Raw genomic sequence first — 27,318 nt, 5'->3', positions numbered from 1 at the left:
GTGTTTTAATTTATGTTCGTTACATGTGATATACTTTCATTTTTGTTTTATTCTGTTTCATTCAGTTAAAAATCTTGATCCTAGCCTTCCACATTAATTTCACAGACCTGTAAATGTTCATGACCAGCAGTTTGGAAACCACTGAGCTGGACGGCCAGTCTGCACTCCAGTATCGAGGCCAGCTTGGTTTTCCTCTTCTCACTTACCTCCTCTCCTGCCTCTCCCCTGTCCCAGCCCTCACCCATCCTCTGGCTCTCTCCACTGTTTTGCAGTGATGGGTTCAACGTGCGGATCCCTCTGCCGGGCCCCCTGTTCGACGCCCTGCCCCGGGAGATCCAGAGCGGCATGCTGCTGCGGGTGCAGCCTGTCCTCTTCAATGTGGGCATCAACGAGCAGCAGACACTAGCCGAGAGGTGCGTGCCTGGCTCTCGTGGGGGCCGGGGTGGCTGGAGTGCTCTTGTGGGGTGCTGTAGAAAATGTCCTTAGCCCTCTTCAGGCTCTGAGTGCTGCGTAGACTTTGTCATACCTTCCTTCTTTTGGCCAACAGTCTTCAGATGCAGCCATGTACCCAGCCCTGTGTTTGGTGCTAGGGACACAAAGATGAGCCAGATGTGGTCGTGGTCTGTGTCCTCAAGAGACTTGGGCTGGTAGGAGGGAGATGTGGACACAAGGATGAAGATGAATACAGGGAGTAGGGGTCCTAACAGGAGACCCAGGGAGAGGGTGTGAGAGAGGGCTTCCTGGAGAGGCTGATGGTTGAATTGGGTTTTGAAGAGTAAGTAGGAGTTGGTCAGATGAGGAGGTGAAGGAAAGACCTGGCATCTCAAGCCAATAAGCCTGAGCAAATGCAGGTGGGGACAAACCATCGGGGGTGCTGAAGGCCAAGGTCCCAGACCAGGATGGGCAGCGGTGAGGTTAGAGAGGCCTGTATGCCAGGCTGAGAGCCATGCCTTGATTCTAAAGGCCTTTGTCTTGTAAACTCCCTCCAGGGTCCCCTACCAGGCAACAGGGAAGAGTCAAATGTGCCCATGTGTGCAAGTGTGTGTGTGCACATATTTATGTGTGCTGGAGAGGAGGAGCGTTTGGGCATGTGTAATGACCTTCCACTAGTAGGTGAAAATCTTCCCTGTTTTATCATTACATCCATGTGGCATGTGTGTTTTAGAATTTAGAACATGTCTTATTCATGTGGGTTTTTAAAGCACTTGCTGTAAAGGGAATTTGGTCGCTAGGATGATGTGCCATCTTCCTGTTGGGCCTCTGGAAACCAATCACCCCTACATAGGTGTAGGTCACCCCCACTTAGCAAATGTGGTTGCTGGTGGGAGACATCGAAGAAGTTTGAGTAGAGCAGGACACAATCTCATCTACGTTTTAAGTGGTTCACTTATTGGCCATGTGCTGGAAAGATATGAGGGTGACAAGTGTGACGAGGAGGTTGTTGGAAAGTCCAGGCCAGAGGCGGTGAGCTGGGTCAGGCAGGAGTAGTACGGGTAAAGAAGGGGCAGACTGGAGGGCTATTTCAGTGGTGAAATGGAAGGTGTGGTTTGTAGTTACGCAGGGTATGAGAGAGATGGTGGAGAGAATAACAGGCTTCCAGGTCGGTGGCGAGGGGGTGTTTCCATCTACTGAGCCCAGAAACCAGGAAGAAGATCGTGCTCAGGGACAGATGGGGGCCACCTTAAGCTGAGGCCGCTAGCTCAGGAAGCAGAGACCTCTGAGGTGCGAGCAGAGCTGGAAGAACCCACTTCAGGGAGAGTAGGCAATATCAGGGGCCCGGTCAGGAGGTGTCCCAGGGAAGACAGTAATGCTCCCTGTGTCTGGCAGCTGCCGTTCTTGATGACTGCAAGAGCAGTTTCTGGCAAGGGCTGAGGCAAGGCCATGTCACAGTGAGCAGAGGGGCAGGTAGAGGAGGGTGAGACAGTGGGGATGGGGAAGACTTGGTGAGCACAAGGTCTTTGCTCATTTATCTGCTTTTGGGACACTCTCCCCTCAGCTCATAAACAAGCCCAGCTCACTGTGTCCTGGGGCAGTCCCCGAGGGAGCAGGTGCCTAGAGGAAAAGCCATTGTGGGCATTGGGGTGAATGGACTGTGGTGGACCCACAGGAGGGAGTCCTGCTCTTTTAAGGGTGACATGGGATCGTGAAGAGGCTGATGTGCAGGGAAGTCCCTCAGCAGAGCAGTAGTGGAGCTGGACTGGGCATCCGGGCCTTAGACTTCAGAGCCTGCCAGTATTAATGACCATCTGGGGGTCTTTCTCAACGGTGACTTTCCTCTTCCTCTACCTTACACATCTGGCATGTCCTGGCTACCTGTGAGGCATGCACAGGATGAGTCTGCATAGAGAGAAGAGAGCTAGGGCCTCCCATACAGTCCAGGAGGAACAGCTAGTCGGGTGTGATTATTTAGTGGGCAGTGTGACTTCAGCTTCAAGTACAGGACTGTGTCCTCACATCCCAGCCAGAGCCCCATTGCCATCCCCTCTCCTAAGCACCCCCGGGATGGGAGGATGGGGACTCACAGTGAGTGGCTGTGAGAGGGGTTTCTGTGTATGCTGCACCAGGGTCTGGGACAGATGGAGTTCTGTAATCTTTTAGGCACATTTGTAACAAATGTGTGTGGTTCCTGCTAATGAAATGTATTTAAACATGTCACCAACACAGCAGAGATGACCGTATGCTTGGGAGGAGGGAAGTGGCTTAGAATATAGATGTGCACAAATAATGCTTGAGAGAATCCATGTTGTTAGCTTCAAGGCAGTTATGTTCATGCTGGAAGGAAGTGTCATTCACTAATGGTGTCCCCGTATGACCTCCGAAGGTTTGGTGATACGTCTTTACAAGAAGTTATCAATGTGGAAAGTTTGGTGCGGTTAAATTCCTACTTCGAGCAGTTTAAGGAAGTTTTGCCTGAAGATTGTAAGTATTTCTTCACTCATGGTAGGTTTCTTTTTCACCTGCTGTCTGTCTTGTGTCACCCTGGGTGTTTGAGCCTTTCCTGCCCACCAACCATCTGGATGCTGCATCCATGTGCACGACTCCTCCTTGGCTTCCCTGTCCCTCTGGAAGCCTGTTCATCTGCTCAGACTTTGCATGGTGTGAATCCCCACCCAGAGAAGCTTCCCTCAGGCCGCCCCCCTTGCTGATTCTTCTCTGGCCTGCCCGTTCTAATGCGAGGCTTTGTCACACGCTGTCCCAGTCCCTGGCGTGCATTGATGCCATGGTGCATGTTGTGCTCCTACTGGTAGGGCAGATGGGATCGCAGAGGCAGGGCCCCCACTCGGCCCCGCGCTGGTGTGAACTCCCCCTGCACCTGCATCTATATAGCACATAGAGTAAGATGCTGGGCAGACACTTATTGCCGTGGGGGGCGAGAGGGCCCCTGTCTGGGTGTCCCTGGAGGCAGTGGAGAGTGACAGTAGCCATCACAGCTGACAGCCCTCTCTGTGCTGCTGGACTCAGTCAAGAACCCAGGGTTAAGCACACTATGTGTACATGGGGAACTCTCTCCTGATGTCAGCCCCGGTACATGTTTACTGAGCACCTGCCCCATATGAAGCACCACGGGACCCAGTGATGAAAGAGACTGGACCCTGCCTGGATAGGAATAGGCTCTGCCTGTCTGTGCTAGCACTGTCCCAGCCAGTAGGGGGGTACCCCCAGGTGAAGGAGGCAGACTCCAACCCTGGGTAACACCAGTGTCCTCTAACTGCCAAGAAGGGAAGACGTGAAAAGGCTTCATTTGCATTCCCAGATCACTGATGTGCCGGGGTGCTGTGCTGTGCTTTGCACACATTCCGCACTGACTCCCCATGATAGCACAATGAGGTAGGTGTTAGTTTTGGCCGCAGGGAAGAGTTAGCCTGGCTCTGAGGCTTGGCGCTTAGTGGGCGAAGGTGTCCTGTTAGGAGATGCTGTGTTACAAGGGACCGGGCTGGAGAGTTGACTTCAGGGATTCATCTCAAATCAGCTAGAGTGTGCTGATTGACTTGGAGGAGGGGTGCAGACCACCGGTGCAGTGTTTTCTCCCAGTGGAGGTGGCTTGGGAAGAAAAGGTTCAACAGACAAGCCAGAGAGAGAGTCCTTGGAAGCAGGAGAGAAGCAGTGTTACCTGGGCGCTGAAGGTGGGTGAGAGAAGGAGTGCCTGCTGACTTCTGAGGCTCATTCAGTGTGGTGAGGGCTGCAGCCAGAGCAAGTAAATGACTAAATGGTACTACCTCGATGGTCCACTCTTCCCAGAGATCGGCAGAGATGTTGAGATGGGCAGTGAGGGAAGGAGCTAGAGAAATACTGGCTGCAAGATGCAGGAGCAGCTCAGGACTACAGATTGGGGTTCTGCAGGGGTGGCAGTGTTCCCGTCAGGAAGGGGAAGAGAGTGGGCTGCTGTGGACAGGAGGAGATAAAGGATGTTCACGTCAGGCAGCATCAGTGTCCCCAGGTAACTACAGAAGTGCCAGCCCTCACTGTATGCTGGATTCACCAGGGAGGCTGGACAGTCCTGATGCCTGATTGGTGGGCGTCAGATGTTCCAGAAACTGCCCAGGTGACCAGGGTTGACAGCCGTAAGTCAAAGGATCCCCTGAGGCTTCAGCTGAAGGTCACCAGTACCTGGGCCTTCGAAAACCCCCAGGTAGTGAGGCGTCCTCGTGTGCTTCAGCAGTGATCATAGTTGAAAGTTACAGATTTGTCAAATCCTTCCCAGGCCATCTACATACTTTACGTGGATTAGCTAACGTGATCCTCACAGCAGCCTTGGCAGGTGGGCCTGATTCCACACCATTTGACATTTGAGGATACCAAGGCAGAGGGTGAGTCCCCCAGTGAGGGAGCCCACGCTGGAGCCCATATTCCAACTGCTGCAGGGGTCAGAGACAGTGCAGCCACCCAAGCTTGGACCAGAGGGACAGAGGCCATGCAGAGGATAGAGTGGGCACAGTGAGCCATGTGGTCAGGAAGTGGGAGTTCTGTGCTCAGCATCTTGGAGGGTGGCCTGTTTCCAGTGATGTGAGACCCCAGGAGATGTGCACATAGGCTGGTGATGAAAGTCAAGGAAGGGTGTGGCCTATAGGACAAAAGCAGCCCAGGTGTGGGCCTCTCCAGGGTGGGCCAGTAGCACTGGACCGTGATCTAGGATGCTGGGGAACAGCAACCCAGTGTGCCTTCAGCCCCAGGAGAATCGGGGCTCTGTGAGGCTGAGGAAGTGGAGCCCAACCAGTGAATACCTCCTAAGTCTGCTCAGTTCATCAGTGGACAGATGTGCTCTGAGTGGGGCCGTGGGGGCCTGGGGAAGAAGCTGCGGCCAATTTGGGGAAATAACATGCTATGTCTCCTCCAGGAGACAAGCTTGCCTCCTCTGGCCTCCCACAGCCTCCATCACAGACTGAGCCCTCACAGCAGGAGCCCTGTTTCCATGTCTGTTTCTGCCCCAGTCTCCTGATCATCATGGTGCTGGGCACATACCAGGTGCATGAAGTTATTAGCATAAGATCCTTGGTGCACCAGGGTGAGCTTGTGTGGTAGAAACTCTATGTGCAGCTGGATCTCAAAATTCCATGTGTTTGGTTTTAATTTGGGAATTCAAGCACCATGGCTGTTTTCCTTGGATAAGATCTTGAGGCTCTTCTCTTTTTCTCTGATGATCCTGGTGTTTGAAAATCCCAGGTTTCTTCGGTGAGGTGATCGGACTGATTTTCCGCTTCAAGTGGTCCTGGAAGGGCTGGAGACTCATGGTGGCAGAGGGAGGCTGTCAGAGTGGGTCACTCCAGAGTGGACATTCGGAGTGGACGTTCCCTAGGGCTTGGCCCACTCAGTGGTCGAGACCCACTGTCCTAAGTATCCTCTCCCTGTGGGGGCACTGAAGACCAGATGGATCATCTTAACTCCCTCCCACCCTGGATGACCCCATGTCTGTGCTCCAGCCTCACTGACAAGCTAAAAGAAGATGAGTGTTTGCGCTTTGCAGGTGGGCCTGAAGTGGCCTTGAAAGTTATTTAAGTGCTCTCCATGCCAGCAGCCAGGACCAATCCCTAAGCACATCCCCCCTTCTTGTTTAAGTCACACTACACTGTCAGCTTGGCCAGGAGCTCATGCCACAATGGCTCCCTTGGTCCGCAGTTCTGGGTGCAGCGCTGGCTCTCATGAACTCCTCCTGTCTTACAGGCCTACCTCGATCTCGGAGCCAGACCTGCCTCCCAGAGCTGCTGCGATTTCTGGGCCAGAACGTACATGCCAGGAAGAATAAGAACGTCGACATTCTCTGGCAAGCTGCTGAGGTAGTAACCTCGTTATAGTGAGGGGAAGAATGTTATTGTCGCCTTTGTTGCCAAAAATAATTATATTAATAAATAAAAATCTCAGCCAGGAGTGGAGAGAGCAAATTTCTCCATATGGACACAGAAGAAAGTCACTGAATATGTCCAAAACTCTGAGAGACACTGAAAGTTTCCTGTGAGTTCATTACTTTAGGGCTGCCTGAATTCTGATAAGCTTGACACACACTCTCTCCCCTGAGACATTTAATAACCAAGCTGATGACAGTTGTCACCTTCAGAAGCCTCGGCGATCGATACCAGCTAAAACTCACTGCCGACTGCATCTTTTAATACGTTCAAAAGTAGACCATAGTGACCTTGGCAATCTCTTTTCACACAGTATTTTTTGTACATTGCAGTTTGGATCTCCTCTTTTCCTAAGCACTTAAACTTCTGGTATATTCTCATAAAAGTAATTGTGTAGTTTCATAGCTAGCCTTTCACTCTCCCCTGTTAAAGAGGCACTGGGACCTGCACGCGTACACTCAGGAGCACGAGTGATCCCCAGAGGGCATTCCAGCTCCCAGCCTGGCCTGAGCACAGGGGAGGGATGGACACACGCCCTTCTGCTCCTGGAGGAGGAGTAGACACCGCACTGCTCACTCACACCCGGTTACCCCCCAGTTCACAGATCCCAAGTAGCAGGAGGGCTGTCCCCTGCTGCCAGTGGCTTTCCAGAGCAGCCCATTCCAGCGCTTTCCTGTTCTCCTCATTGGGAAGGGTCTCTTCCACTGCAGCAGACGGTCTCAGCTGGCCATGCCGGTTGCCGGCTGTTTGGTAGACCCTGTGTTTTCGAACCTGTCTTCATGGAGCCCTCTCTTTGAACATGCCCCACTCTGTGCCTTTGTTAGTAGCTGTGGCCACTGATGCCTTTCTGTTGAATGCAGCTGTGAAGAGTGGACGCTCCCCTCTGTATATTAATCTGTTCATTGAGCCTTTCAAGTGCCCCAGCTGGGAAGACTCTGTTCATGACAACTGTGGGCTGGGGAGCTCCCCTTTCTGGGCCAGACTGCCCGTGGAATCTTTTCACAACAGAACACATTTTGAGGCACTGAGTGACAGGAAGACAGGATATGTTTCAAATATCCTCCTGGTTCTGGGGCCTCACCTGCCCTTGCTTGCTCAGGCTGGGCCCAGCAAATAGGGTGTAGGGTGGGCTTCTGGGTGCTGGGGTGCCTCTGCAGCAGGCTCCTTTAAGGCAGAGGAGCCCCTTACTTTCTTTTAGTATGTTTTAGGGGGCTGCCCCTTGGCTGGCTGTGACAAGCCTGTTACACAGGTATCTTTGCAAGACTTCAGACACAGAGCAAGCCTTTTCTCACATGACACAGAGGCCAGGGGGTGACAGCCCAATCCTCTACAGTGGCACAAGGCAGGCACCCCCCTGATTCACTCTCCTTAGAACAAGCATGCAGATGGCTTTACATCTGACAGTGGGTGCCGAGACCTGTTTGGGAACTGGGGTTCTGTTTTCCTCTCTCTAGACCATAGAAAAATCATTAGCTATGGCAATGATCCACCATCCTCTGTAACCAGGTCCCAAAAGCAGCCCGTGCAGTCCCATAGTTTTTGTTCCCAGCAGGGGTTCAATGTACAGATTCAGAGGTGGAAAAGTCTCAGCAGCCCTTGGACACATCACTTCTTATATTTTCCAGCTGGGGAGAACAGATATTTGTGCAATGCCAAGTCACTATGGCCAATTTGGCCAGAGCTGCCCTCCTTTTCTAGGTCTTATTTATTTTCACTTCTGTGTATAATAAGAGGTCCCTGGCTAAACAGTTAGGATATCATTGGTCAGGTCTAGGCCCTCATTTTGTGGATGGGGAGACCAGCCAGAGCTCTCAAACTGGCTGATGGCCCCCTAGAGACTGGAACCTGGTGCTACAGATCGCCCTGTTGGGCAAGAATGCACCTTTGGTCACCCCTGCCTGCCTTCTGGAGTTTCATTTTAGTTATGGATGCACCATTTATGAATGTAAGTGCTTACTACACATTTCTGGTTCATGAACTCTGCAGTCTGTAGAATTTAGTGAGCAGGTGTACATTCACCCTCACCTCGTCAGTTACGGTTTTATGCATTGGGATTATATCACTCTTCAGCAAGCTTAGGGGATGCTTAGGGTCTTTTTTTTCCCCCTTAAAAATTTTTTGTCTATTCTCAAAAGAAGGCTGTTTTCCTCCAGATGGCCTTGGCTGAACTCGTTTCGGCATCTTCTCTTTTGTCTTTCTCTAGACACAGTGCTTAGAACCATACTGTGTTCTCTACCTAGAGGCATTCCTGACAGTGGCTACATGTTCTTGGCTTTGAGAAGCAGGTGTGGTGCTGTCTCCAGGGCAGTCTGCAGTGGCTCTGATATTTCTCTGGAGTGTGACAGGGTTTTGGAGCCCACTGTCATCTAGCTTTGATTTTTCACTAACTGCGAGTATTGTTGTAGAGGTGCAGTACCTGGTACAGGTCCACAGCCCCTTACCTGAAGCTCTTGTGAGTAGATGTTTTGTAATTCACAGTTTCTGTATTTTAGAAAGGTGATATGGTATACAGTTGTGCATATATGTGTAATACAGTGGCACATCCCCTTTGGTTAATGTGGTACATATATATGATTGAACGTAACCGGGAGAGTCTGGGGCAGTGCTCTGGAACTAAACTCGTTAATACTGCTTTATTGTAAAGTGTGAATATTTATACAAAATGGGTTAAATGAAGATTATAAATAGTCTCACATTGGCTCAGATATGGTCATGCTGCCAAATGAAGTTGCTGTAAACTTAATTTTTTTTTTAATTTTAGGGCTTTCAGCATTTGGGGAATGTGTACCTGGAATTATATCTAGTGGTTCAAAGAAAATGCCCCCAAAAGCCCTTCTTGTGGAAAAAGAAGGTGCCCTGGGGCAGCCTTTTTTCAGCTAGGAGGCTGCCCCACCGTGAGCCCCCGACTTGTGAAGGGAGAAGCACACTGACACCTAACCCCATGCTTGGCCCTGAGTGAGGTGGAGGATGGCCTGTGGGGCCTGCTGGTCAGGAGGTGGCAAACGGGAAGCTCTTCTGAGCTCTTCCGGTCTATGCGGGGGGCATGAAGAGAGTAGAGACAATGGGTCTATGCTATGCCTTCCAGAAAGCCCTGGAGACTTGGCCAGGGGCTGGGCATCCTGTGAGATGCTCTGACCTCCTGGGCTGGTCTTTGCTGCCCTGCTCTGGTAAGGGCCTGCAGCAAAGGCCTGAATGTGACGAAATGGCCTGGGCACAGTTTGGAAGAGGACAGCTGGTAAGGTCAGTGAACAGACAGTGATGCCCCAGAAAATAAGGGAGTCTGGGCCTTGAAGGAGTGGCCTGGGGGGTAGGGAGTCACACGAGGGACTGCCAGGGATGAGAGGAGGTCCCATGGGCAGTGACTTCATTTCTGCTGCTAGCTCTGGCAGGACATAGAGTCAGGGAGCAGAAGCAGAGGGAACGCTGACCCTGGGAGTTGGCATTGCCACACGCTGCCGTTGGCCATCCGAAGCCTGTGTCCCGCGCGAAGCATGTTTACATTCTGCAGTCTCCCTCTGAGCACAGCTTGTGTTCCTCTTGGCAGATCTGCCGCCGCCTTAACGGGGTCCGGTTCACCAGCTGCAAGAGCGCCAAGGACCGCACGGCCATGTCGGTGACTCTGGAGCAGTGCCTGATCCTGCAGCACGAGCACGGCATGGCCCCACAGGTGTTCACCCAGGCCCTGGAGTGCATGCGCAGGTGAGTCCCGCTGCCCAGGCCGCCCGCCCCGCCTCCCCTGGGCTCCGTGTAAACTGCAGATGAGCCGGCCCTGCCGGGGCTCCCCCTGCCCAAGTCCCCTTGACTCCACCTGGCATGCTCTAGTTTGACTTTGGAAAATTCACTGATGTCTGCCAAGTCAAACTGTTGGCACTTTCAAATTGAGACCGTGTTCTCTCCTAAGTCCAGGGGGACAAGAGAGCTAGCAGTGTCTGTGAGCAGGACTGCTCTGAAGTCAGATGACCTCGGGGCAAGCTTAGGTGTCAGGAGGTTGCCGAGGGGACTCACGTGCAGCCGTGTGGAAGTCCTTTGGCACACGGCTCCCCCTGCCTCGCCCCCGCCTTGCTGCGGCTGGAAATTAGGGCCAGAGCTTCCTCAGCAGGCATCTGCTGTTTCCACCGTGCACATATCTATCCCCTTTCAAACTTGAGTGAAGAAAACGCGTCTGCAGGTTGCACCGGTTTGCTCTGCTTCTTCTCTAGCCATCGACACAGTTTGCTTTTCTTAGCAAAGTGTCAAATGAGTGTTTTATGGTAACAGCAGCAGCCCCCACTTGTCCGTGTGCCGTGGCGACCTCACCCTAATGATGTTCTGATTCTGAGGCAGCAGGCGTGTTTGCAGAATGAAACCTGGGACTAAAAACTGTCTACTGTTGATCGATGCCTTGTTTCAAGCACTGCTGGGGAGCACCTTACCTCACATACCAAAAGAAAGGATAAGAAACCTGGTTTTCCCGTCTCCTTCAATGTAGCCACCAATGCTGTCCAAGTCTCGTTCCCAACGGTCACTCCTACTGAATGTTCTGTATCGTTTGTCCTCTCACCAAATTCTTTAAAGCGTTCAATTCTCTTATCCTTTCTGTATGTTTCTGCTGTTTGACCTTCTCACAATAATGCACAAAAGTGATGCCTGAGCTCCTGCCTCTTGATAATCGCATTTTGTAGAAATGGAATTGTGTTTTCCCTGTTTTGTCTTCCCCCAGTCCTACAGACCTCTTTGTTTCCTTGGGGCTTTGTTTCCTTCCGCTGAGCCTCAGGGAAGCAGTGGAGACTCTTGAGACCCCTGCTTGGGCACCCTTGACTAAGGACCTGTCCTCACGGCCTGCCCTTCAGGCTCAGCATCCTTGATGCCATGGGGCTGGGGGGGCCTGGGATTCCAGCCACATCTGCACCCTCTTAGCTGCCAGGTGATGGGAGGGACCTCTCTGGTGAGATGCAGACCTCCACCAGAGAAGAAACATGAAAAATAGAAGGGAGATACCTGTGGTTGTCAGAGCAAAGATGAGGATCAGGTCCACTTAGTAAACCAGGCCCTGAGTCAGGTGTACAGTTGATGTGTAGACATCTATCCAGTCTCGGCCTCTGGAACAGATATGATGAAAATAATTCATTCTGACCATATCTGAGCACAAAGGTCTCAGGAGACCAGGGAGAACGGGGCTCTTTGAAAGACACAGGGGCTGCCACATCTGCTGACCTGTGGCCCACCATGGGGCTGAGTGGGCAGTACCCACATGTGCACAGATCACCTGTTGTGGTTTTCAGTGCACACAGCAAATTTTTATAACTTTTATCACATAGAAATGGGTACCCCTTGTAGCAAAATTTAAAAATATGGATAAGCCCCTATACCAGTTGTTCTCACACTTCCCCCCCAAAATTCTCCATATTCCTACTATTAACAAGAAACGGTGCTAACATTTGATGCTGACTCTGTCATACATAGTCACATACATACACATACATGCAGGTGTGAGTGTGGTTAATGCACACGTTGGTTAATCAAGTCCCTAAATAGTGAACAAAACACATGTGTGCGCCAACAAATGCAATTATATTTGCAGTTATGCCTGTTGTTTTAGCCTACTTTTTTCATTTAACTGCTTGTGAGCACTTTCTCAGGTTAACAAATAGAGACCTTGCCATTTTCATTACATCATAATTATCCAGTTTGCTGTCATGGAATATTTAAGCTATATGTGGTTTTCAGCACCTTAAGGGTGTGGCGAATAGCCTTATGTATGCACCTGTTCACATTTGCCGCATTGATCCCTCACGTTAGAAAGTATACACCTTTGTAGGGCTTTTAATACAAATTGCCACACTCCCACCCGCTGTCCCGAATGCCTGCTCGTCCACCCTTTGGGTGTTGTCATACCTGTCACTCGTCCGGGCGCTTCTGACTCTGAAGTCGGTGTTGCTTTCCTGTATGCCAGGTGGGGACCCTGCGTCCCGAGTAGGGAAGGACCTTCCTCCCTGGGCCTCCCTCTGCCTCTCTAAAGCCCCCACTCAGCTCCAATTATGGAAGTCTTTTTAAAGATTCCTATTTATGTTTTTCTGAATTTTCTAAAATCTCTGTAGTAATGATGTATTACCTTATAATCATGTAAGATACTATTACATAAGAACCAAGGTTGGTCCCGGCCGCCTGCACCCTGGGACCCTCAGGACCCAGTAGCCCCAACAGCCTGGACGCCATGCTCACTGCCACCTGTCTGCCTGACCACACTGCAGCTCAGGCTGTCACCGCATGTGGTTGTTTTTAGGTGATTTTTTGGATTATCCCCTGTGGGGAAGGCATGAGTCTATTTGTAGACAGCAAGCCTGAGGTGGTCAGGTCGCTAGCCAGTAGTTCTGGCTGCAGTGTGGCCAGAACCTGTGGCTCAGCCAGGGGCTGGAAGGAGGCAGCAGTAAACACTGGCCATGTCTTGAGTGGAGGAATGCATTTTGGTTCTCTTGCTTTCTCGCTTGCATCTTACCAGATAGAAGAGTAGAGCATGCGGGCAAGGGTGCAGGGTGGGGAGAGGGGGTGGAGTCAAGGGGCAGAGCTGACACTCGGGCTGTATTTCTCCCAGAGGTCCAGGGTGAGCAGTGGCCAGTGCTGTGCTAGCAAATGTTTAACAACCAGCTCCCCCCCCCCCCCACCAAAAAAAATAGTGTTTGCCAATTTCTGTGGCATAAATCCTCCCACTGGGGCTGATTTCGAGCTACCAGTGTGATACCATGGAACATGGAGCTGGGAAGAGATTCGTACACTCGGCTCTTGTGAGCCACTGCCAGCTCACCGCCCATGGTGCCCCTCTGTCCCCAATCCGGAGGCTGAAACTCACAGAGCGGGCCTTCTTAAGTAGCCACAGTGACACTCCCCCACCCCCGAGACTGCCCTGGCTGCGAATGTGACAGTCAGTCAGTGCTCACATTGGAAAGAGGCCCCAGTCAGAATGGCACATCCCAGCAGAGCCGTTCTAGGGCTTCCAGGTTCTTCTGGGAAAGCCCGGGAGGTCTCTGTTTGAGGAAGGACCCCATGCTCCTCATCTCTGCGTGGATCCTCTCAGGCCACCTGCTGTGTCCCAGCGTCTCTGCTTCTGTGTCACTGTTGCCACTTTGGTGGACAGTCATAGAGGATGTGGTTCCAGAACCATTGCACCTCAGTGTATTTTTTCTGTGACAACCTAAAGGGGGAGAAAACCCAAAACTTCCAATGTGAGCTCGGGTGGATTCCATTCTCGGGGATCACCCCGTAGAGCAGTAACTCGGATAGTCGGGGACACCAGCAGCTCATGCCCTGCCACTGCTTAGCCTGACAGCCAGGATGAGTCTGAGGAGGGCTCTGCCTTTGACTGATATTTGAGGTAAATGGTCATTGTTCGGATGGTCCATCAAGAGGCAGCTCTGGCAGTCAGTGGCACCGCCCCCTGCTCAGGCATCTGTGAGAAGGTCAACCCCCCTCCCCTCAATGGTTCTTCATGTTCAGCTTGCGTTTTGGAACCCATGTCTTGGCAGCATGTGAGAGCATGGCAGGGCAGCATGGAGTCGTGCTTGGCCGGCCGAGAGAGGGCGAACATGGAAAACCATTTAGTCAACCTACATGTGTTTGTTTTTGGTAGACGACAGTATTTTTTTCTTATTTTCACTTCTCTTTCTCTCCTTTCTCCTTGTGACTGTGCTGGTTTTGTTTTGGTATTCCTTCCACACCCTTTTCTGCATATCATCTTTCCTTTCTGTTGTGGCTTCATCCCATTTTTTTTTTTTAATCTTACCATTTGGTTCTCCTCTTTTTTCCATACTTTTGATAAAATCCATTGCATGTATCTCTCTCTTTTTTTTTTTTTTTTTAATTTCCTTTGCCTTTTTCTTTTCCTTTCTCCCAAACTTTTTCCTTTTCACAGCATTGGAACACGGGAGGTAGTCACCCAGAAGAACTTGAGCGGCCTGGTGCCCATCCGAGACTTAAGACTAGACCCCAGCCTCCTCTGTTCCATCCCTTTGTTAGCCTTGAGCCCCAATTTACTGATTGTGTGGCTCTTCCTGAGCATAGCATACCTGGTGACCAAATTACGTTGCAAATGAGTATCATTACAAAAAATCAGTAATAAGTCACAGGAAAAACAAAAGTGCCAGAATATGTCCAGCCACCTGTGTACCTAACTGGACAGAAGGAATGTGTCAAAGCGTGGTCTGCCAAGAAATATCTCATGCCTTACAGTTTGATGTTTTGTTGTTCTGAACTGTAAATACCTGCCAAATTATTTCACCAAGAGGACTTGTTCATTTAACTTCCGTAGAGTTTTCAGTGCTTGTAACACATTCTTACAGGGCCCTGTCACTGCATTGTTTAGCTGGCCTGGAATTACTTGTACCAAATCTCTCACCTTCTGATGTAAAGCTATTTATTACCTGTATATCTCATGTGCCGTGTTTCTGAGAGAAGCGAATTCTGTCTGGAAAGAATTTGTATATTTGATACTATTCTTTAATGTACTGCTAAACTTTCCTTTCCTTTTAAAGAGAAACGAAAAGGATAGATGCTTTATAACTGGCTCTTCAAGATAAACCTATTTAATAGGACATGTACTTTCTGCTTTCATTTCAAAGCGTAGTCCCTGAACTCAGAGTAGCAAACACTTTGCAGAATCGTTCCATTCCTTGCTTGTGTTCATGATTTCCAGTCCAAGACGACACAAAACTGTGACTGTAGTAGCACATTGTACCAAATCGGGCACATCCAAGTAATGCTGCATGTGACTTTACATTTACTCTTTTAAATCTCTAAGGATCACTAAACTGACTCCAGGAATGAACGCATACAGAAACAAAAGGCTGTTCAAGTGATAGACATTTATTTTTCTTGAAGCAGGATTTTTACATTTAAAACATTGCATCTTTAGTTACAGATTAAAGTCCAGACATCTTTTTCTTAGAAAGCAAATGTGATTCATAATAATAAGCAAAAATCAAAGGAAAAATGACCCATAAAATGAGGCCTAACCTTTGGGCATTTGTGACAGATGGAACTGTGAGAAAGAAGGAGTTGCTTTGGTTTCTGCTATTAGCGCTCTCTTGGTGTAACACGGCAATGTCCAGAAAATGGGATGGTTGGTAAGCCTAACTTTTACATTCGCCAGAAGGGTAGTTGAACATCTGTAAAGGTAATACATTAAATTAAGGGGAATTCCACAGATTTTCTATAAGAAATACTCAGTGGCTTCTCTGTTTTCTAGTTCAAATTATGTCATACTTCTGTTTTTGACTGCCAACCAGTTCCCCACACACTGTATTTTATGAAAGTGGATTTCTTTTTACCAGTCTAGAAACACTGGAGTGAATTGAGAGAAGCTGTCTTTCCCAAAACTCTTTACTCATTTGTGCCCACAAACCCAGTTTACCACAAAATCTGGCCTCCCTAGACCCTCCCCAAGATGTCCAGAACTTACCCTAGGACTCCTCTGGTTTGCCATCAGTTCTGAGTCTACTAATTGTAGAAGCAGTTAGCATGAAAAATGATATATTCAGACTTTAAATTCTAAGATAGAAGACTGTCCTCGCACCGCTGGGAGGCCCTTCTTCCCCAGACCCCCTGAGCACTGCTGGAGCCCCAGGGCAGGGCTCCTGCCTGTAGGTGGAGCCAGTCTTCTCACAGGTACAGTGTGGCCACTCTGTCTTTTCTAGAACAACTGAGGTGACCATTCCATGGCATAGCTCCTGACATCCTTCACTAGGGAGTCTCTCCGTATGCCAACACAACACTGGTCACTGTCTAACCTGTGATTCTTTGAGAGGTGTGTTCACCTCCTGCCTCCTTCAAACTGAGGCATGTGCATCAGTGCTCCGAGGCCATTTTATTTACACTATATGAATGGGAGAAAGCAGAGTCTGCAGGCCCTTTCAGCTCCCATTCCAGGCTTCCCAGTCCTGCTCTGGCTCAAGTGCTCCTGATACCCCACGGTGGTGACACGTGCTTGTGCCCACCTCCAGGCCTGGCAGAGATTGCGCCCAGGTGAGGGAGGCCCTTCTGATTACAGAGAGTGTCCTCTCCGCTTCCCAGGCCCATGGGTGTTCCTGTGCCAATCCCCAGAGCCCCTTTCCAGGAACCCCCACCCAGCAAGGGGAGGCCGTGGCCTCTGAGGGGGCCTTGTGGACAGCCCGGCCTGCTCCTTGCTGCCATGGCGCCAGCCAGGCCTTCCTGCCTCATGTAGAATTGGCTGCTAAGTTGACAGAGAAATAAGTTGGACAGGGTTCTTTGTCTCTTCAGGGGCTGAGTCAAAAGGCAGTACATTCTACCTGTATGCTTGTGAGGGTAGCACAAGAAAGGACACCAGGAGGTCAGCCTAGGCTGTGAATTGTTGTTGTTTTTCTTCAGAACATCTGAGGAAAGAGACTCTGTATGCTCGCCCTTTGTGTGCTGAGTTTTAGTATCACTAAGGCTTTTTACTTACGAAGTCAGACTAAATACATACGTCTTTTCTGCTTTAGTGAGAAATAGGCTGGATGAAACAAACATGGGAAGATGATTCAAGAAAGGGGAGTCTGGTACTTGATGATGATGGTTTTCAGGCTGCCACTGAGGTGATACTGGCTCTGGACGGGACACGGTCAGTGGCTGCCAGCACTAGATATTCAGGATCACTAAGACCCTAGTGCGTTCAGATGGGTTCTAAAGTGGAAGATCCACACCAGAAAGGGAAAACCAGAGGACTCCCTAGAACCAGTTGTCATTTGGGTTTCCATTCTAATTTCTCATTCAAAAAATGAATGTCCTTGAAATAATTTACCTATAGAATAAAAACAATCGGGGAGCTTTGAAATAATTAAATCCCTCTTTCTAAACTCTACCCAAGACCTTCTCAAAGTGTGCTGTTGACAACTAAAAACTATGCAGCCAATGTGATCTATAGAAGTGTTCTACCTTAGGACAGGAGGCTGGCAGTGGGGAGCCTTCTCAGTGGGGAGTGCCAGTTAGCACGGCACGCCCTCTCCTCTCTGCACATAGCAGCCTCCAGCATTAGTGCCAGAGCTCATGCAAACATGTGATGACAGTGTCTACGTGCCATCAGCCTCACCCAGGCAGATTTGGTAAATTCAAAATATTTGAGAAAAGTAAATACGATGTGCTTTAGAAATTAAATTGCATTGAAAGTGTAATCTTGATTACAATTTCGTGTGTAACGAATTCAGCCAGTTAACCCGGTAATTAGCTTCCTTAACATATGTAAATAAAAGATAATGTCCGAGTGGACAAATTATTCTTCTTCGCTCCTCAAAGCAGTTCGGCATTTAATAGTGATAGGTGGTGTTTGAAAAGTGTGTGCATTTGTATATAAATAGAGAAGCCATATCTGAAATAGTTTGATAATGTGAGAGCTTCCAAAGATTAAGACTAACTGTGCATAGGAACTTATAGCTTCTGCTTTAAATGGAATTATATTTTTATCCGATTACTGGATGTTAGACAAACATGATCATTATTGATTCTAGGGCCTCCCTGCTTGTCTGGCCTAGGCTTTCAGCTCTGATGACACACGTCTCGCTGAGGGCTTGAGGCTCTGGTGACAAGGAAGCATAGCTGAGTTACTAAATAACTTAATAACAAATCAGGTGGATACTTTTCTAAAATACCTGAGCTTATCTTTTGAATAAAATTACTGTCTTACCAAAAATATTTTACATGTTCTTGATAATAAGACTGTCATTTTCACTTTAAAAGGCTTGAGCAGTTGCCACTGGTATTTTTTTAAAATGCATGACATAATGGTCTTCATAAAATTTGAAATATTTTTTTTAAATCACTATTTCTTGGTAACTCCAAATTTTACATCTCATAAATGGGGATTTTTGTACTGAATTTGATAACTAGTTGACTTAATTGCTAGTCTTCGAATAATACAAAAATGTAAAGTTGTACTGTGCTTATAGGAAGCCGTTTATATTTAGAACTGCTTTTTCCTGTTAATTTGGTGTCTACAGCAGACCATTTCCCAAAGAACTCCCCTGATGCTCTCATTTGGGAACGAATGTGAGGCCTGCCTGATGTCTCATCCTCCTGTTCAGCATTTGCTCTGCCCACTGGGTTGCCATGACAACCCTCCATCCAGTACAGCTGGGGATGGTGCTGGTAGCCGGTTCTCTAGGGAAGGGCACCTGTGGGCTCTCACTGGCTCTGCAGCACCCCTGTGAGAGGTGACCACAATGAGGACAGCCCGCCTAGAGAAGGTGACTGGCTACCACGGGGAGATCTCAGTGGGATGACTCCTTCATGACATGTTTAGCCCTGATGGCTGTGCAGACCCCTCGTGCCACCACTGCATGAGCCCACTGATTGCTCTGTACCCAGGACAGCTGCCTCCTCAGTGGGGACGGCATGTTAGAGCAGCCTTCTCGGCCAGATGGCTTTGCTACATTCTGCAAGGAAAATGAGCATTTTCAATTTGAGGTGATTCATAGCTGTTGCTAATAAGAAAAATGCAGCTCTTTAAAAGCTTTGGTAAGAGTAGCAATATTTCTTTTTCCATTTAATTTGTGACATAACAGAACCTTTGAACTGCAAATTATGATAGAACCCTCAAATTACTGGACATGAAAACCATTATGTGAAAACCATCAACTTAAAACCACAAGTTTGCTTCTACTTAGATACAGTGCTGCCTCTGGAAATGCCAGGCTCACAGCCCCGTATAGCATGTGTCCATCTCTGTGCTTCTTAGTTGCCTTCCTTGTTTAGAAGCCCGCCATCTTGCGTGCGTATTGTTGTAAATGAGTCCGGCACCCATTTGAATTAATCAACATTTTTTTTAATGCTATGAAAATAATCAATTCATTTCATTTTAGTTTAAGTCTTTTCCTTTTTCCTTTTTTACTGCTGTCATTTCTTGTGCTTGTTTTTTTCCCCAGTGAGGGTTGTCGAAGAGAAAATACAATGAAGAATGTTGGAAGTCGCAAATATGCGTTTAATTCCCTGCAGCTGAAGGCTTTCCCCAAGCATTACAGGCCTCCCGAAGGGACTTACGGAAAAGTTGAAACATGAACACACGGTTCCTCTAATTAGCTGTCACATACTAAATGTGGGTACCCTCTAGTGTCATATACGAATTCTTCAAGAAGACCTGAAGGATTGGTTTTTATTTTTGTGTTTTCAAACAAAATTCACTAAAAAGTCTATGGAGCATGTTTTTTTCCACTGGAATCAATAGGAGGTAATGTTTGGCTCAATAGCGTGGATAGTAATGACTGCCCATTTAAATAGCCTCAGCCATAACCACACAGATATCATCGATAGTTACCTGTATGAATCAAGCTAGGTATGTCTGAAATGCTAAAAGACTTTTTAAAATGCCCACTTAGGCAGCTGCACACCTAATGTATTTTTCTACCGAGTAACTCAAAATTGAGCATTGAATTACAGTCTACTTTAAAAATTTTTGAATGTAAAACAGTAAATAATATATTAAAGAATTGGATCCTGGGCAGATCAGTAAATGTTGAATGTTAACTCAAGTTTTGGGGAAAGAAGGTAGCTCCAGCTTGAGCAGTGAGAGCAGTTGGTTCCGATAAATTGTCTTATCTGTAGCATCACAGGTGAAATCAGAAGGTGAAGTAAAGGTTGCTAAATCAGCCCGAGGTAAGACTTCACTGGAAGGTAGTACCTGCACAGCGGCCCACGCGGGGGGCCCACCTCCGCCCCCGCTGCGCTGTAGCACAGGGTGTGTGCTGGAGAAGGAGGCCACTGGCCTGTTCTCCCCAGCTCCATGGCTGGTCCTGCCCCCAGGGCTCGCCTCCCTTCCTCTCCTGGGTGTTGAATTCTGCCACTCCAGGACCCCACACATGAGGTGTCTGCTGCCTTTTAGACAACACTGGGGGATTTATGCGTGTAGGTGCTGGAAGCCTAAGTATTTTCAGAACAAATGTCCTTTTGTGGGTTTCCCAATTTATCGTCTTCTAGAAGACAATCCTGTTGGATTGTCTGATGAAAGTGTCTCTTAGGTTTGCAGTAGTTGTTACTGTCCTCTTTACCTTCTGTTATGTAAGATGACTATTGAGAAAGTTGAAATTATCTCCTACAGTGAGATTTTGAAAGGGATTAATGGGCCATAAACTTAGGAATTTCATAGAAAATTATGTCTGATCATCTATTATAAGATGATGATGATGAGTCTTATCTGCACATAGCAGAGATTTTTCTTAGTTTATGTGTTTATCAATTCTGTTTATCATAATTATGTTTACATGTTATTTAAAAGGCTGTAAAATATATGTGGCACATATCCATGATGCTAATCTTAATGATTTGTGAACCCTTAGGAAATCCCTAGGTCTAAAATTATAGATATTATTCTTGGGCTCCTTTAGAAATGCCAGTTGGAAACATGTGACAGACTTGGGTTGCTGAGGCACAGGCAATGCCACCCACAGGCAGGGACACAGGGGTGGGCGCAGGCGAGGGGCTGCATAACCTTCCAGACCCTTCCTATACAGTGTGCAGACAGAGCCTCTGCTCCTCCTGCCCATTGGACAGGTGTGAGTGGATGTGGAGGATGCACCAGGAGCAATGGTCACAGCTCGCTGCCTCTCCCACAGCTGGCTCACTGTGGAGGGTGCAGGTAGAGACACTCCTATCCACCAAACCCGCTGCACAGGTGGCATCAGCTGGCATCACATCATCCTGCTGTGTCAGTCCCTGTTCAAAGATGGTTTCCAGTATGGGTGATTTGGCCTCCTGCCTCTCCCCCATATCATTTAATTTGTAACTTTTCTAGTACCTACATATTTCTGTCTTTTCTTATGTTAACATCACTACCTTTCAAAAATTCCCTTGTCTTTTTAAATTAAATGTCACCCATATTGTTTCCAGAATTTTTTTTTTTTTTTTTTTTTTTTTTTTTTGTCTGATGAGCATTAAGCACCTGCATTGGTCAAAAGGGAATAGAGCAAATGTCGAGTCATCCGTTAGCAATTTTGCATGTGGCACCTTTATGTGAATTATTTTTCGAACTTCAGCTTCATATTAAGGATCACCACAAAACTCGAAGACTTGGCTAACCGTGTAGAGAATGTTCAGGTTTCAGTGTTCTATGTGAGCGTCCCTGGGCCCCAGAGGGAGAGCAGCCTCTGGGCGGCATCACGCCCTTCTTCCGCTTGCCGCGCGAGGGCGCCCTTCGTGGTGGCCGGGGCTCCTCGAGTCCAGTAGGAGCGCTGAGTTTCCAGCTGCGCAAGGAGAGCCGTTGTACATGTTACCATAAAACAGAGGTTCCGTCCAGTGTACCTAGAAGGCCTCTCGTTTAAAGAGAAACGTTGAGACATGCTGAAACCCCGGGATGTGGCGTGGATTCTAAGTACCTGCAGCACAGTTGCCTTTGGTTTCCTTCAAAAATGTACAAATATTGTATAATACTGTTTTGTCCCTACACAATTGTTATTTGCCAAGCTTCGTGCATTAAAGTACTTTTATTTATTTGTTTTGGGTGGGCAGTAGTAATATATATGAACATATAGTTACTGTTTTATATATTCTGGGTTCATTCAAAGCCATGTATGCTGTAAATGTGCTAGTCTTTAGAATGACAAATAATAAATAACTGACAAGAACATTAAACTTGGCGTTGCCTCATTCATTCTGTTGTAATTGGGGACTAGTTTCATGGCCTCATCTGACTGGGCGGTCATTAGTGGGCATTGCATCGAGCGCTCAGGTGTTTGTAAGCATGAGATCATGACAGACTTCTGTTTTATAACCTTGTTTTCACTTAATTTGAAGCAGAGGGGCAATGGGCTGTGGGATTAAGAGCACGAACTTCAGCATTGGACAGATCGAGCTCCCGATCCTGCTCTGACACTCGCCGGCTGGTGACTTTGAACAAATTGCTTGCCCTCTCTGAGCCTCCATTTTCTCATGTGCGAAGTGTGGACACAATTCATAAGGCAGTTGTGAGGTGCCTTGGCAGTAAGTGTTCATAACTGTTAGCTGTTTTTGTTGTTACCTTCCCACATCCATAAATATGGATCATGTCTTCCTGTGGATTGCCTGGTCGTCTGGTGTGATTTGCTAAAATGTAGTTCCATTCGTGGTTTGATTGTTCATTATAACCAGGACTGCATCTTGTACTTTTACCCCTTTTTCTCTGCACATGTGCCAATGATTTCCCTTGGATGAATTCCTGGCAGTAGACATTTACAATTAAAGGATAATTTAAAATTTTAAACCTTTTTGAATTTTAATGTTACCAAAGTGCTCCCAGAAAATTAAGCTACCCTCTATAGCATGTGCCTTTCCCCCTTTATTCTCATTGATGCTGGAAATGGCAACTGGTTTCAGTTTCCATTTCTTTGATGACTGTGAAAATTGAACATCTTTTATACTTTCACTGATATTTCTACTTTTGTGACTTCATTGGAGTATTGGTCTTTTTCATATGCAGTGTTTGTAATATTTAGTATATTAATCCTTCTCTGTTGCAGCTTGAAAAAACCTGCTCGTCAGTTGTCTTTGGTATTGTTAATAGTAGAGAGTCGAGAAAAGTTTTTATGTAATAAATATGCCTGTCTTTTTCTTTTTGGTGCTTGTTGTGAAGTCAAATCCTGGCTTCCCCCACTGGAGGTGACACAGACAGGGCACCCTGTCCTTGGTCCGTGAAATGGATGTGGTGCTGTGCACTCAATGAGGGACTACACTAGCCTGCACCATGCTGGGTAGAAAGCGCCCTACCCATTGCTTAAGATGAAGCAAATGGGAAATAGCTTTGTCTTATTTTTATATAGCTGTCACTCCTCAAGCTGTGACACATTCCTGAGAACATAGGATCAGAATATCCACATTTCAAATACCCCCTCGGACCCCTTTTATGCCTCAGCACTACTTTTGTGATGATTTCTTCCTGCACCAGGCTCCTGGTGGGCCTTGTGGCCAGTCCAGGCAGGTCTGAATTCAAATATAGACACACCTCTGTGGTATCTTCACTCTCTGTTGTATCGTTTAATGACAAAACGCTGAGACAGGCTAGAGAGGACCGGAAACTTGTTTGTTCCCACATCTAGGAAGACAACATCTGTATCAGAGAGACAGATGCAGAAAGATAACACTTCCCCACTTCTCCCTTCTTGCTGCTCATCCTTCCCTTGGCTTCCCTGGCCTCATTTGTCCCCTAGTTGTCCTCACTGTCCCCTGGTTGCTTGTCTTCCTCCACCCACTCTAATATTTTGGTGATCCCCAGGTTTCTGTCCATATTTTTCTTCTATCTCATTTCTAATGCTCTTTCTGAAAAGTCTGAATCATTCCTATGGAATAAATTGCCACTTATTTGCTAATAACTCCCAAATTCCTAGGTCTGTCCCAGACTATCTACGTCCACATCCCTCTACACATCAGCCACATCCTAGTCATTCTACTTGAGTGTCTGCTTTGGTGTCCACAGCATGACGACAATAAACTTATGCTTTCTCTCCAAGCTGGCTGACAAATGACCCCACATTCCACTCAGTGGTCATCTTCTCCCTTCCCCTCTACATCCTACCAGCTACCAAGATCTGTATCTCTTCAGTACCCCCTTCAACCTATCCCATAATTCCACCCCCACACTCACAGCCCTGGTCCACATCCTATCCCCTCTTGTCCAGACCAGTACCCTTCGGCCTTCTCATCACTCCTTCAAGGCCCATCTCAGGCCTGTCCTCCTTTACGGCGATTTCTCTCCACAGAACGAGTTGGTGCCTTTAAAAAAAATTTTTTTTTCCTCATTCAATTTTGAATACAACCATTATATCATGTATCTCCTGCCCATCGTGTTACTTTTTACTTTGTCCAGCATGTAATTTTGTGTTCACAACCGAATATGTAATTCCTGTCATTCAAAAAAGCTTAATGAAGGGGTGCCTGAGTGGCTCAGTCAGTTATGTGCCTGACTTCCGCTCAGGTCATGATCTCACTGCTCATGAGTTAGAGCCCCGCGTCAGGCTCTGTGCTGACAGCTCATAGCTTGGAGCTGGCTTCTGACTCTGTGTTTTTTCTCTCTCTCTGTCCCTCTCCCACTCATGCTCTCTCTCTCTCAAAAATAAGTAAACATTAAAAAAAAAAGTTTACTGAATGAAAAGGTAAATAACTGCGTTTCTAGGGGTGTTCAACTGAAATTTTTCCCACTCCAGTGCTAGACCATGTTGCTTTTGTCTCTGTATATAATCCGTTATTCAAAATACATGACAAGGATCCAAATCTAACAGACTCAAAGGAGAAAGCAAACTTAAGACCAGCAGAGTGTGACAAACCCAAGGACAGTGGTTTTCTCTCATGGAAGAGCATTAGGGTCTCTGAGGAAAGTCCAGTATTAAAGTGGGTTCACACAATGTTCTGGTGATCTGGATGGTAGTTACATGATGATTTACTTCATGGTTATTTGTTAGCATTATACAAACATCCTGTGTACTTTTCTGTATGTTTATTATATTTAACAAAATTTAAATGTTAACCCATCATTACTCAATAAACAGTCTGAAAAGCGAATCAAGAATACAACTCCATTTACAATAACATAAAAAAGAATAAGATATTTGGAATTAACCCAGTCGAGAAGACAAAAGTCTTCTAAACTGAGAACTACAAAATGTTGTGGAAAGAAGATACCAATGAATGGGAATACATCTGTGTGAATGGATTGAAGACTTCATATTGTTAAGATCCCAATACTACCTAAAATGATGTACAGATTCAGTGTACTCCCTATCAAAATTCAAATGGTACTTTTTTGTGGAGATAGGAAAATCCATCCTAAAATTCATCTGGAATCTCAAGAAGCTCTGAGTAGACAAAACCACCGAAAAAGAACAAAGCTGGAGGTTTCACACTTCCTCATTTCCAAACGTATTACAATGCTACAGTGATCAAAACAGCGTAGCACTGACATAAAGACAGACATACAGACCAATGAAAAAGAAGAAAGGGCCCAGAAATAAACCCTAATATGTATGATCATGTAATTTTCGACATAGGTGCCAAAACCATTCAATGAGCAAGGAGGAGTCTTTTCAACATACGATGTTGGGAACAGTGGATATCCCCACACAAAAGAATGACCTTGTACCCTTACCTTACACCATATGCAAAAGCAACTCAAACTTTAGGGAAGACCTAAGGGGAAGAACTAAAACTAGACAACTCCTGGAAGAATACTTAGGGGGAAACCTTCACTAGGCCAGGCAATGACTTGTTAGGATGCCAAAAGTACAGGCAACAAAGTAAAAACAGATAAACCAGATAACATCAAAATTTAAAACTGCATCAACAGAGTGAACGCAATCAACAGAGTGAAAGGAAGTGGGAGAACCTGTCGATCATCTCTGCTAAGGGGTCAATAGTATATACACAGAACTCCTAGAACTCCAATCATTTGTCTTTAAGGAACTTGTATACACCATATATAAAGACCTTATAACACAATAATGAAGAGATAAATAACTTAAAAATGGAGAATGGATTTGAAAAGACATTTCTCCAAAAATTTACAGAAGGCCACATCTGACAACTGAAGATGGCAGAGGAGTAGGGGGACCCTAAGCTTGCCTCATCCCTAAAACACAGCTAGTTATCAAATCATTCTGAACACCAAAGATATCAGTCAGAGGTCTGAGAGAACAAAATCTGCAAGTCTACAAGTAGAAAAGTAATCACTTTTTGGAAGGTAGGAGGTGTGGAGAATTGACTTGGGGGAGACAAAGCTGTGAATACAGCAGTGGGGAGGGAGCCCTGATTATGGAGGCTACTGCAACGTATTGTAAGCAGTGGAGAGCAAAATCTCAATTTTTAGAAGTCCAGTACTGTGGGGGACATGCCTGACTTAAAGGTGCTCATGTGGCAAAGTGGAGTGGAGTCCCAGAAGTGACAGCATGGCCTGAGGATTCTTTGGTTGCAAGGACAGGTGGCGCCAACTTGCTGTGCTGTTTCCAAGCTTAGGAAGCAGGGACTCATTTGAGGGCAGCAAGCAGGGGTGCCGGCTTTCTGCTCTGTTTTGCTATAAGCTCTGAACTGCTATGTGATCGTGTGGCCATTTTATTCACATGGACCAGCAAAGAGTAAAAGTATAACAAGACCCTACCCCAGAGGAACAGCGAGCATGGGTCCATGCCATGGGAATCCCTAAAATTAGGAATTTTGAAACTGAGTGGTGCACCTGAGATAAAAGCTCAAATCCTGGGTGAACGCAGGGTTCTGACAGAAGCTGGGGGCACGAAGGGTAATTGATTGCTCTTCTGTGAGGGTTCCCTGGAGTGTAGGGAGTTGCAAACTTCCAGCTCTGGGGCTAGAGAGCAGGCACCGCCATATTCATCCCACCTATCAGCACTGAAATCCTTCAAGGAAAAAAAAGTAGTGCTACCCAATGGAGGCCAGAGCTGCTTACACCAGGCCTCACCCCGCTGCACCTTTGAGGCCCATTTCCATTGAAATAAGTCAGCCTGAGAATCAGTGCAACAGGCCCCTCCCTCAGAAGACCAACAAAAACAACTCACTCACACTAAGTCTACTGATCAGAGTGCTGAAAAGCTCCAGCTCTAGGGGAAATAGAATCTAGCTTCCTTTTTACTTTTATTCTTTATTGTTTTTTTTTTTCATTTTTTTCAGTTCCTTTGAAAATTTTTAAAAATTAAAAAAAATTTTTAAATGTATTTTTATATATAATTTTTTAATTTATTTTCATTGTATTGTATTTTGTATTTTTGGATCTAGATTCTTTTAACAAGCAGACCAAAACACATCTATGATCTAGTTTTGTTTTTTTCTTTTTTTGGGCGGGGGGTGGTTCTTTTCAGGACAAAATGATAAGATGGAGAAATTCACCCCAAAAGAAAAAAACAGGAAGTAGATCCTCATAGCCAAGAATTTAATCAATACAGATATAAGATGTCTGAACTAGAATTTGAAATAATTATAAAGATACTAGCTGGGTTTGAAAAAAGCATAGAAGACGCTAGAGAATCCCTTTCTACAGAGATAAAAGAACTAAAAGGTC

The 27,318-nt window shown here is 46.9% G+C and overlaps 1 protein-coding gene across 8 annotated transcripts in view; it reads left to right on the top strand.

Moving 5' to 3' along the window:
* The window catches only part of INPP4A (inositol polyphosphate-4-phosphatase type I A), a 135,137-nt gene extending 113,925 nt beyond the window's left edge, over window positions 1-21,212 (top strand). For all 8 annotated transcript variants that reach the window (XM_049651382.1, XM_049651385.1, XM_049651383.1 and 5 more), the window contains 5 exons: window positions 273-413; window positions 2,822-2,919; window positions 6,160-6,272; window positions 9,883-10,037; window positions 19,223-21,212. In XM_049651382.1, coding sequence (XP_049507339.1) covers window positions 273-413; window positions 2,822-2,919; window positions 6,160-6,272; window positions 9,883-10,037; window positions 19,223-19,355 — 640 coding nt within the window. In that variant the 3' untranslated portion in view covers window positions 19,356-21,212. The remainder of the gene's footprint in view (window positions 1-272; window positions 414-2,821; window positions 2,920-6,159; window positions 6,273-9,882; window positions 10,038-19,222) is intronic.
* Window positions 21,213-27,318: the final 6,106 nt, after the last annotated feature.

This window comes from Panthera uncia, assembly GCF_023721935.1.
Source record: "Panthera uncia isolate 11264 chromosome A3 unlocalized genomic scaffold, Puncia_PCG_1.0 HiC_scaffold_11, whole genome shotgun sequence".
NCBI lineage: Eukaryota > Metazoa > Chordata > Mammalia > Carnivora > Felidae > Panthera > Panthera uncia.
Note: the sequence above shows the minus strand (reverse complement) of the source record. Positions and strands in the feature narration are given on the sequence as shown.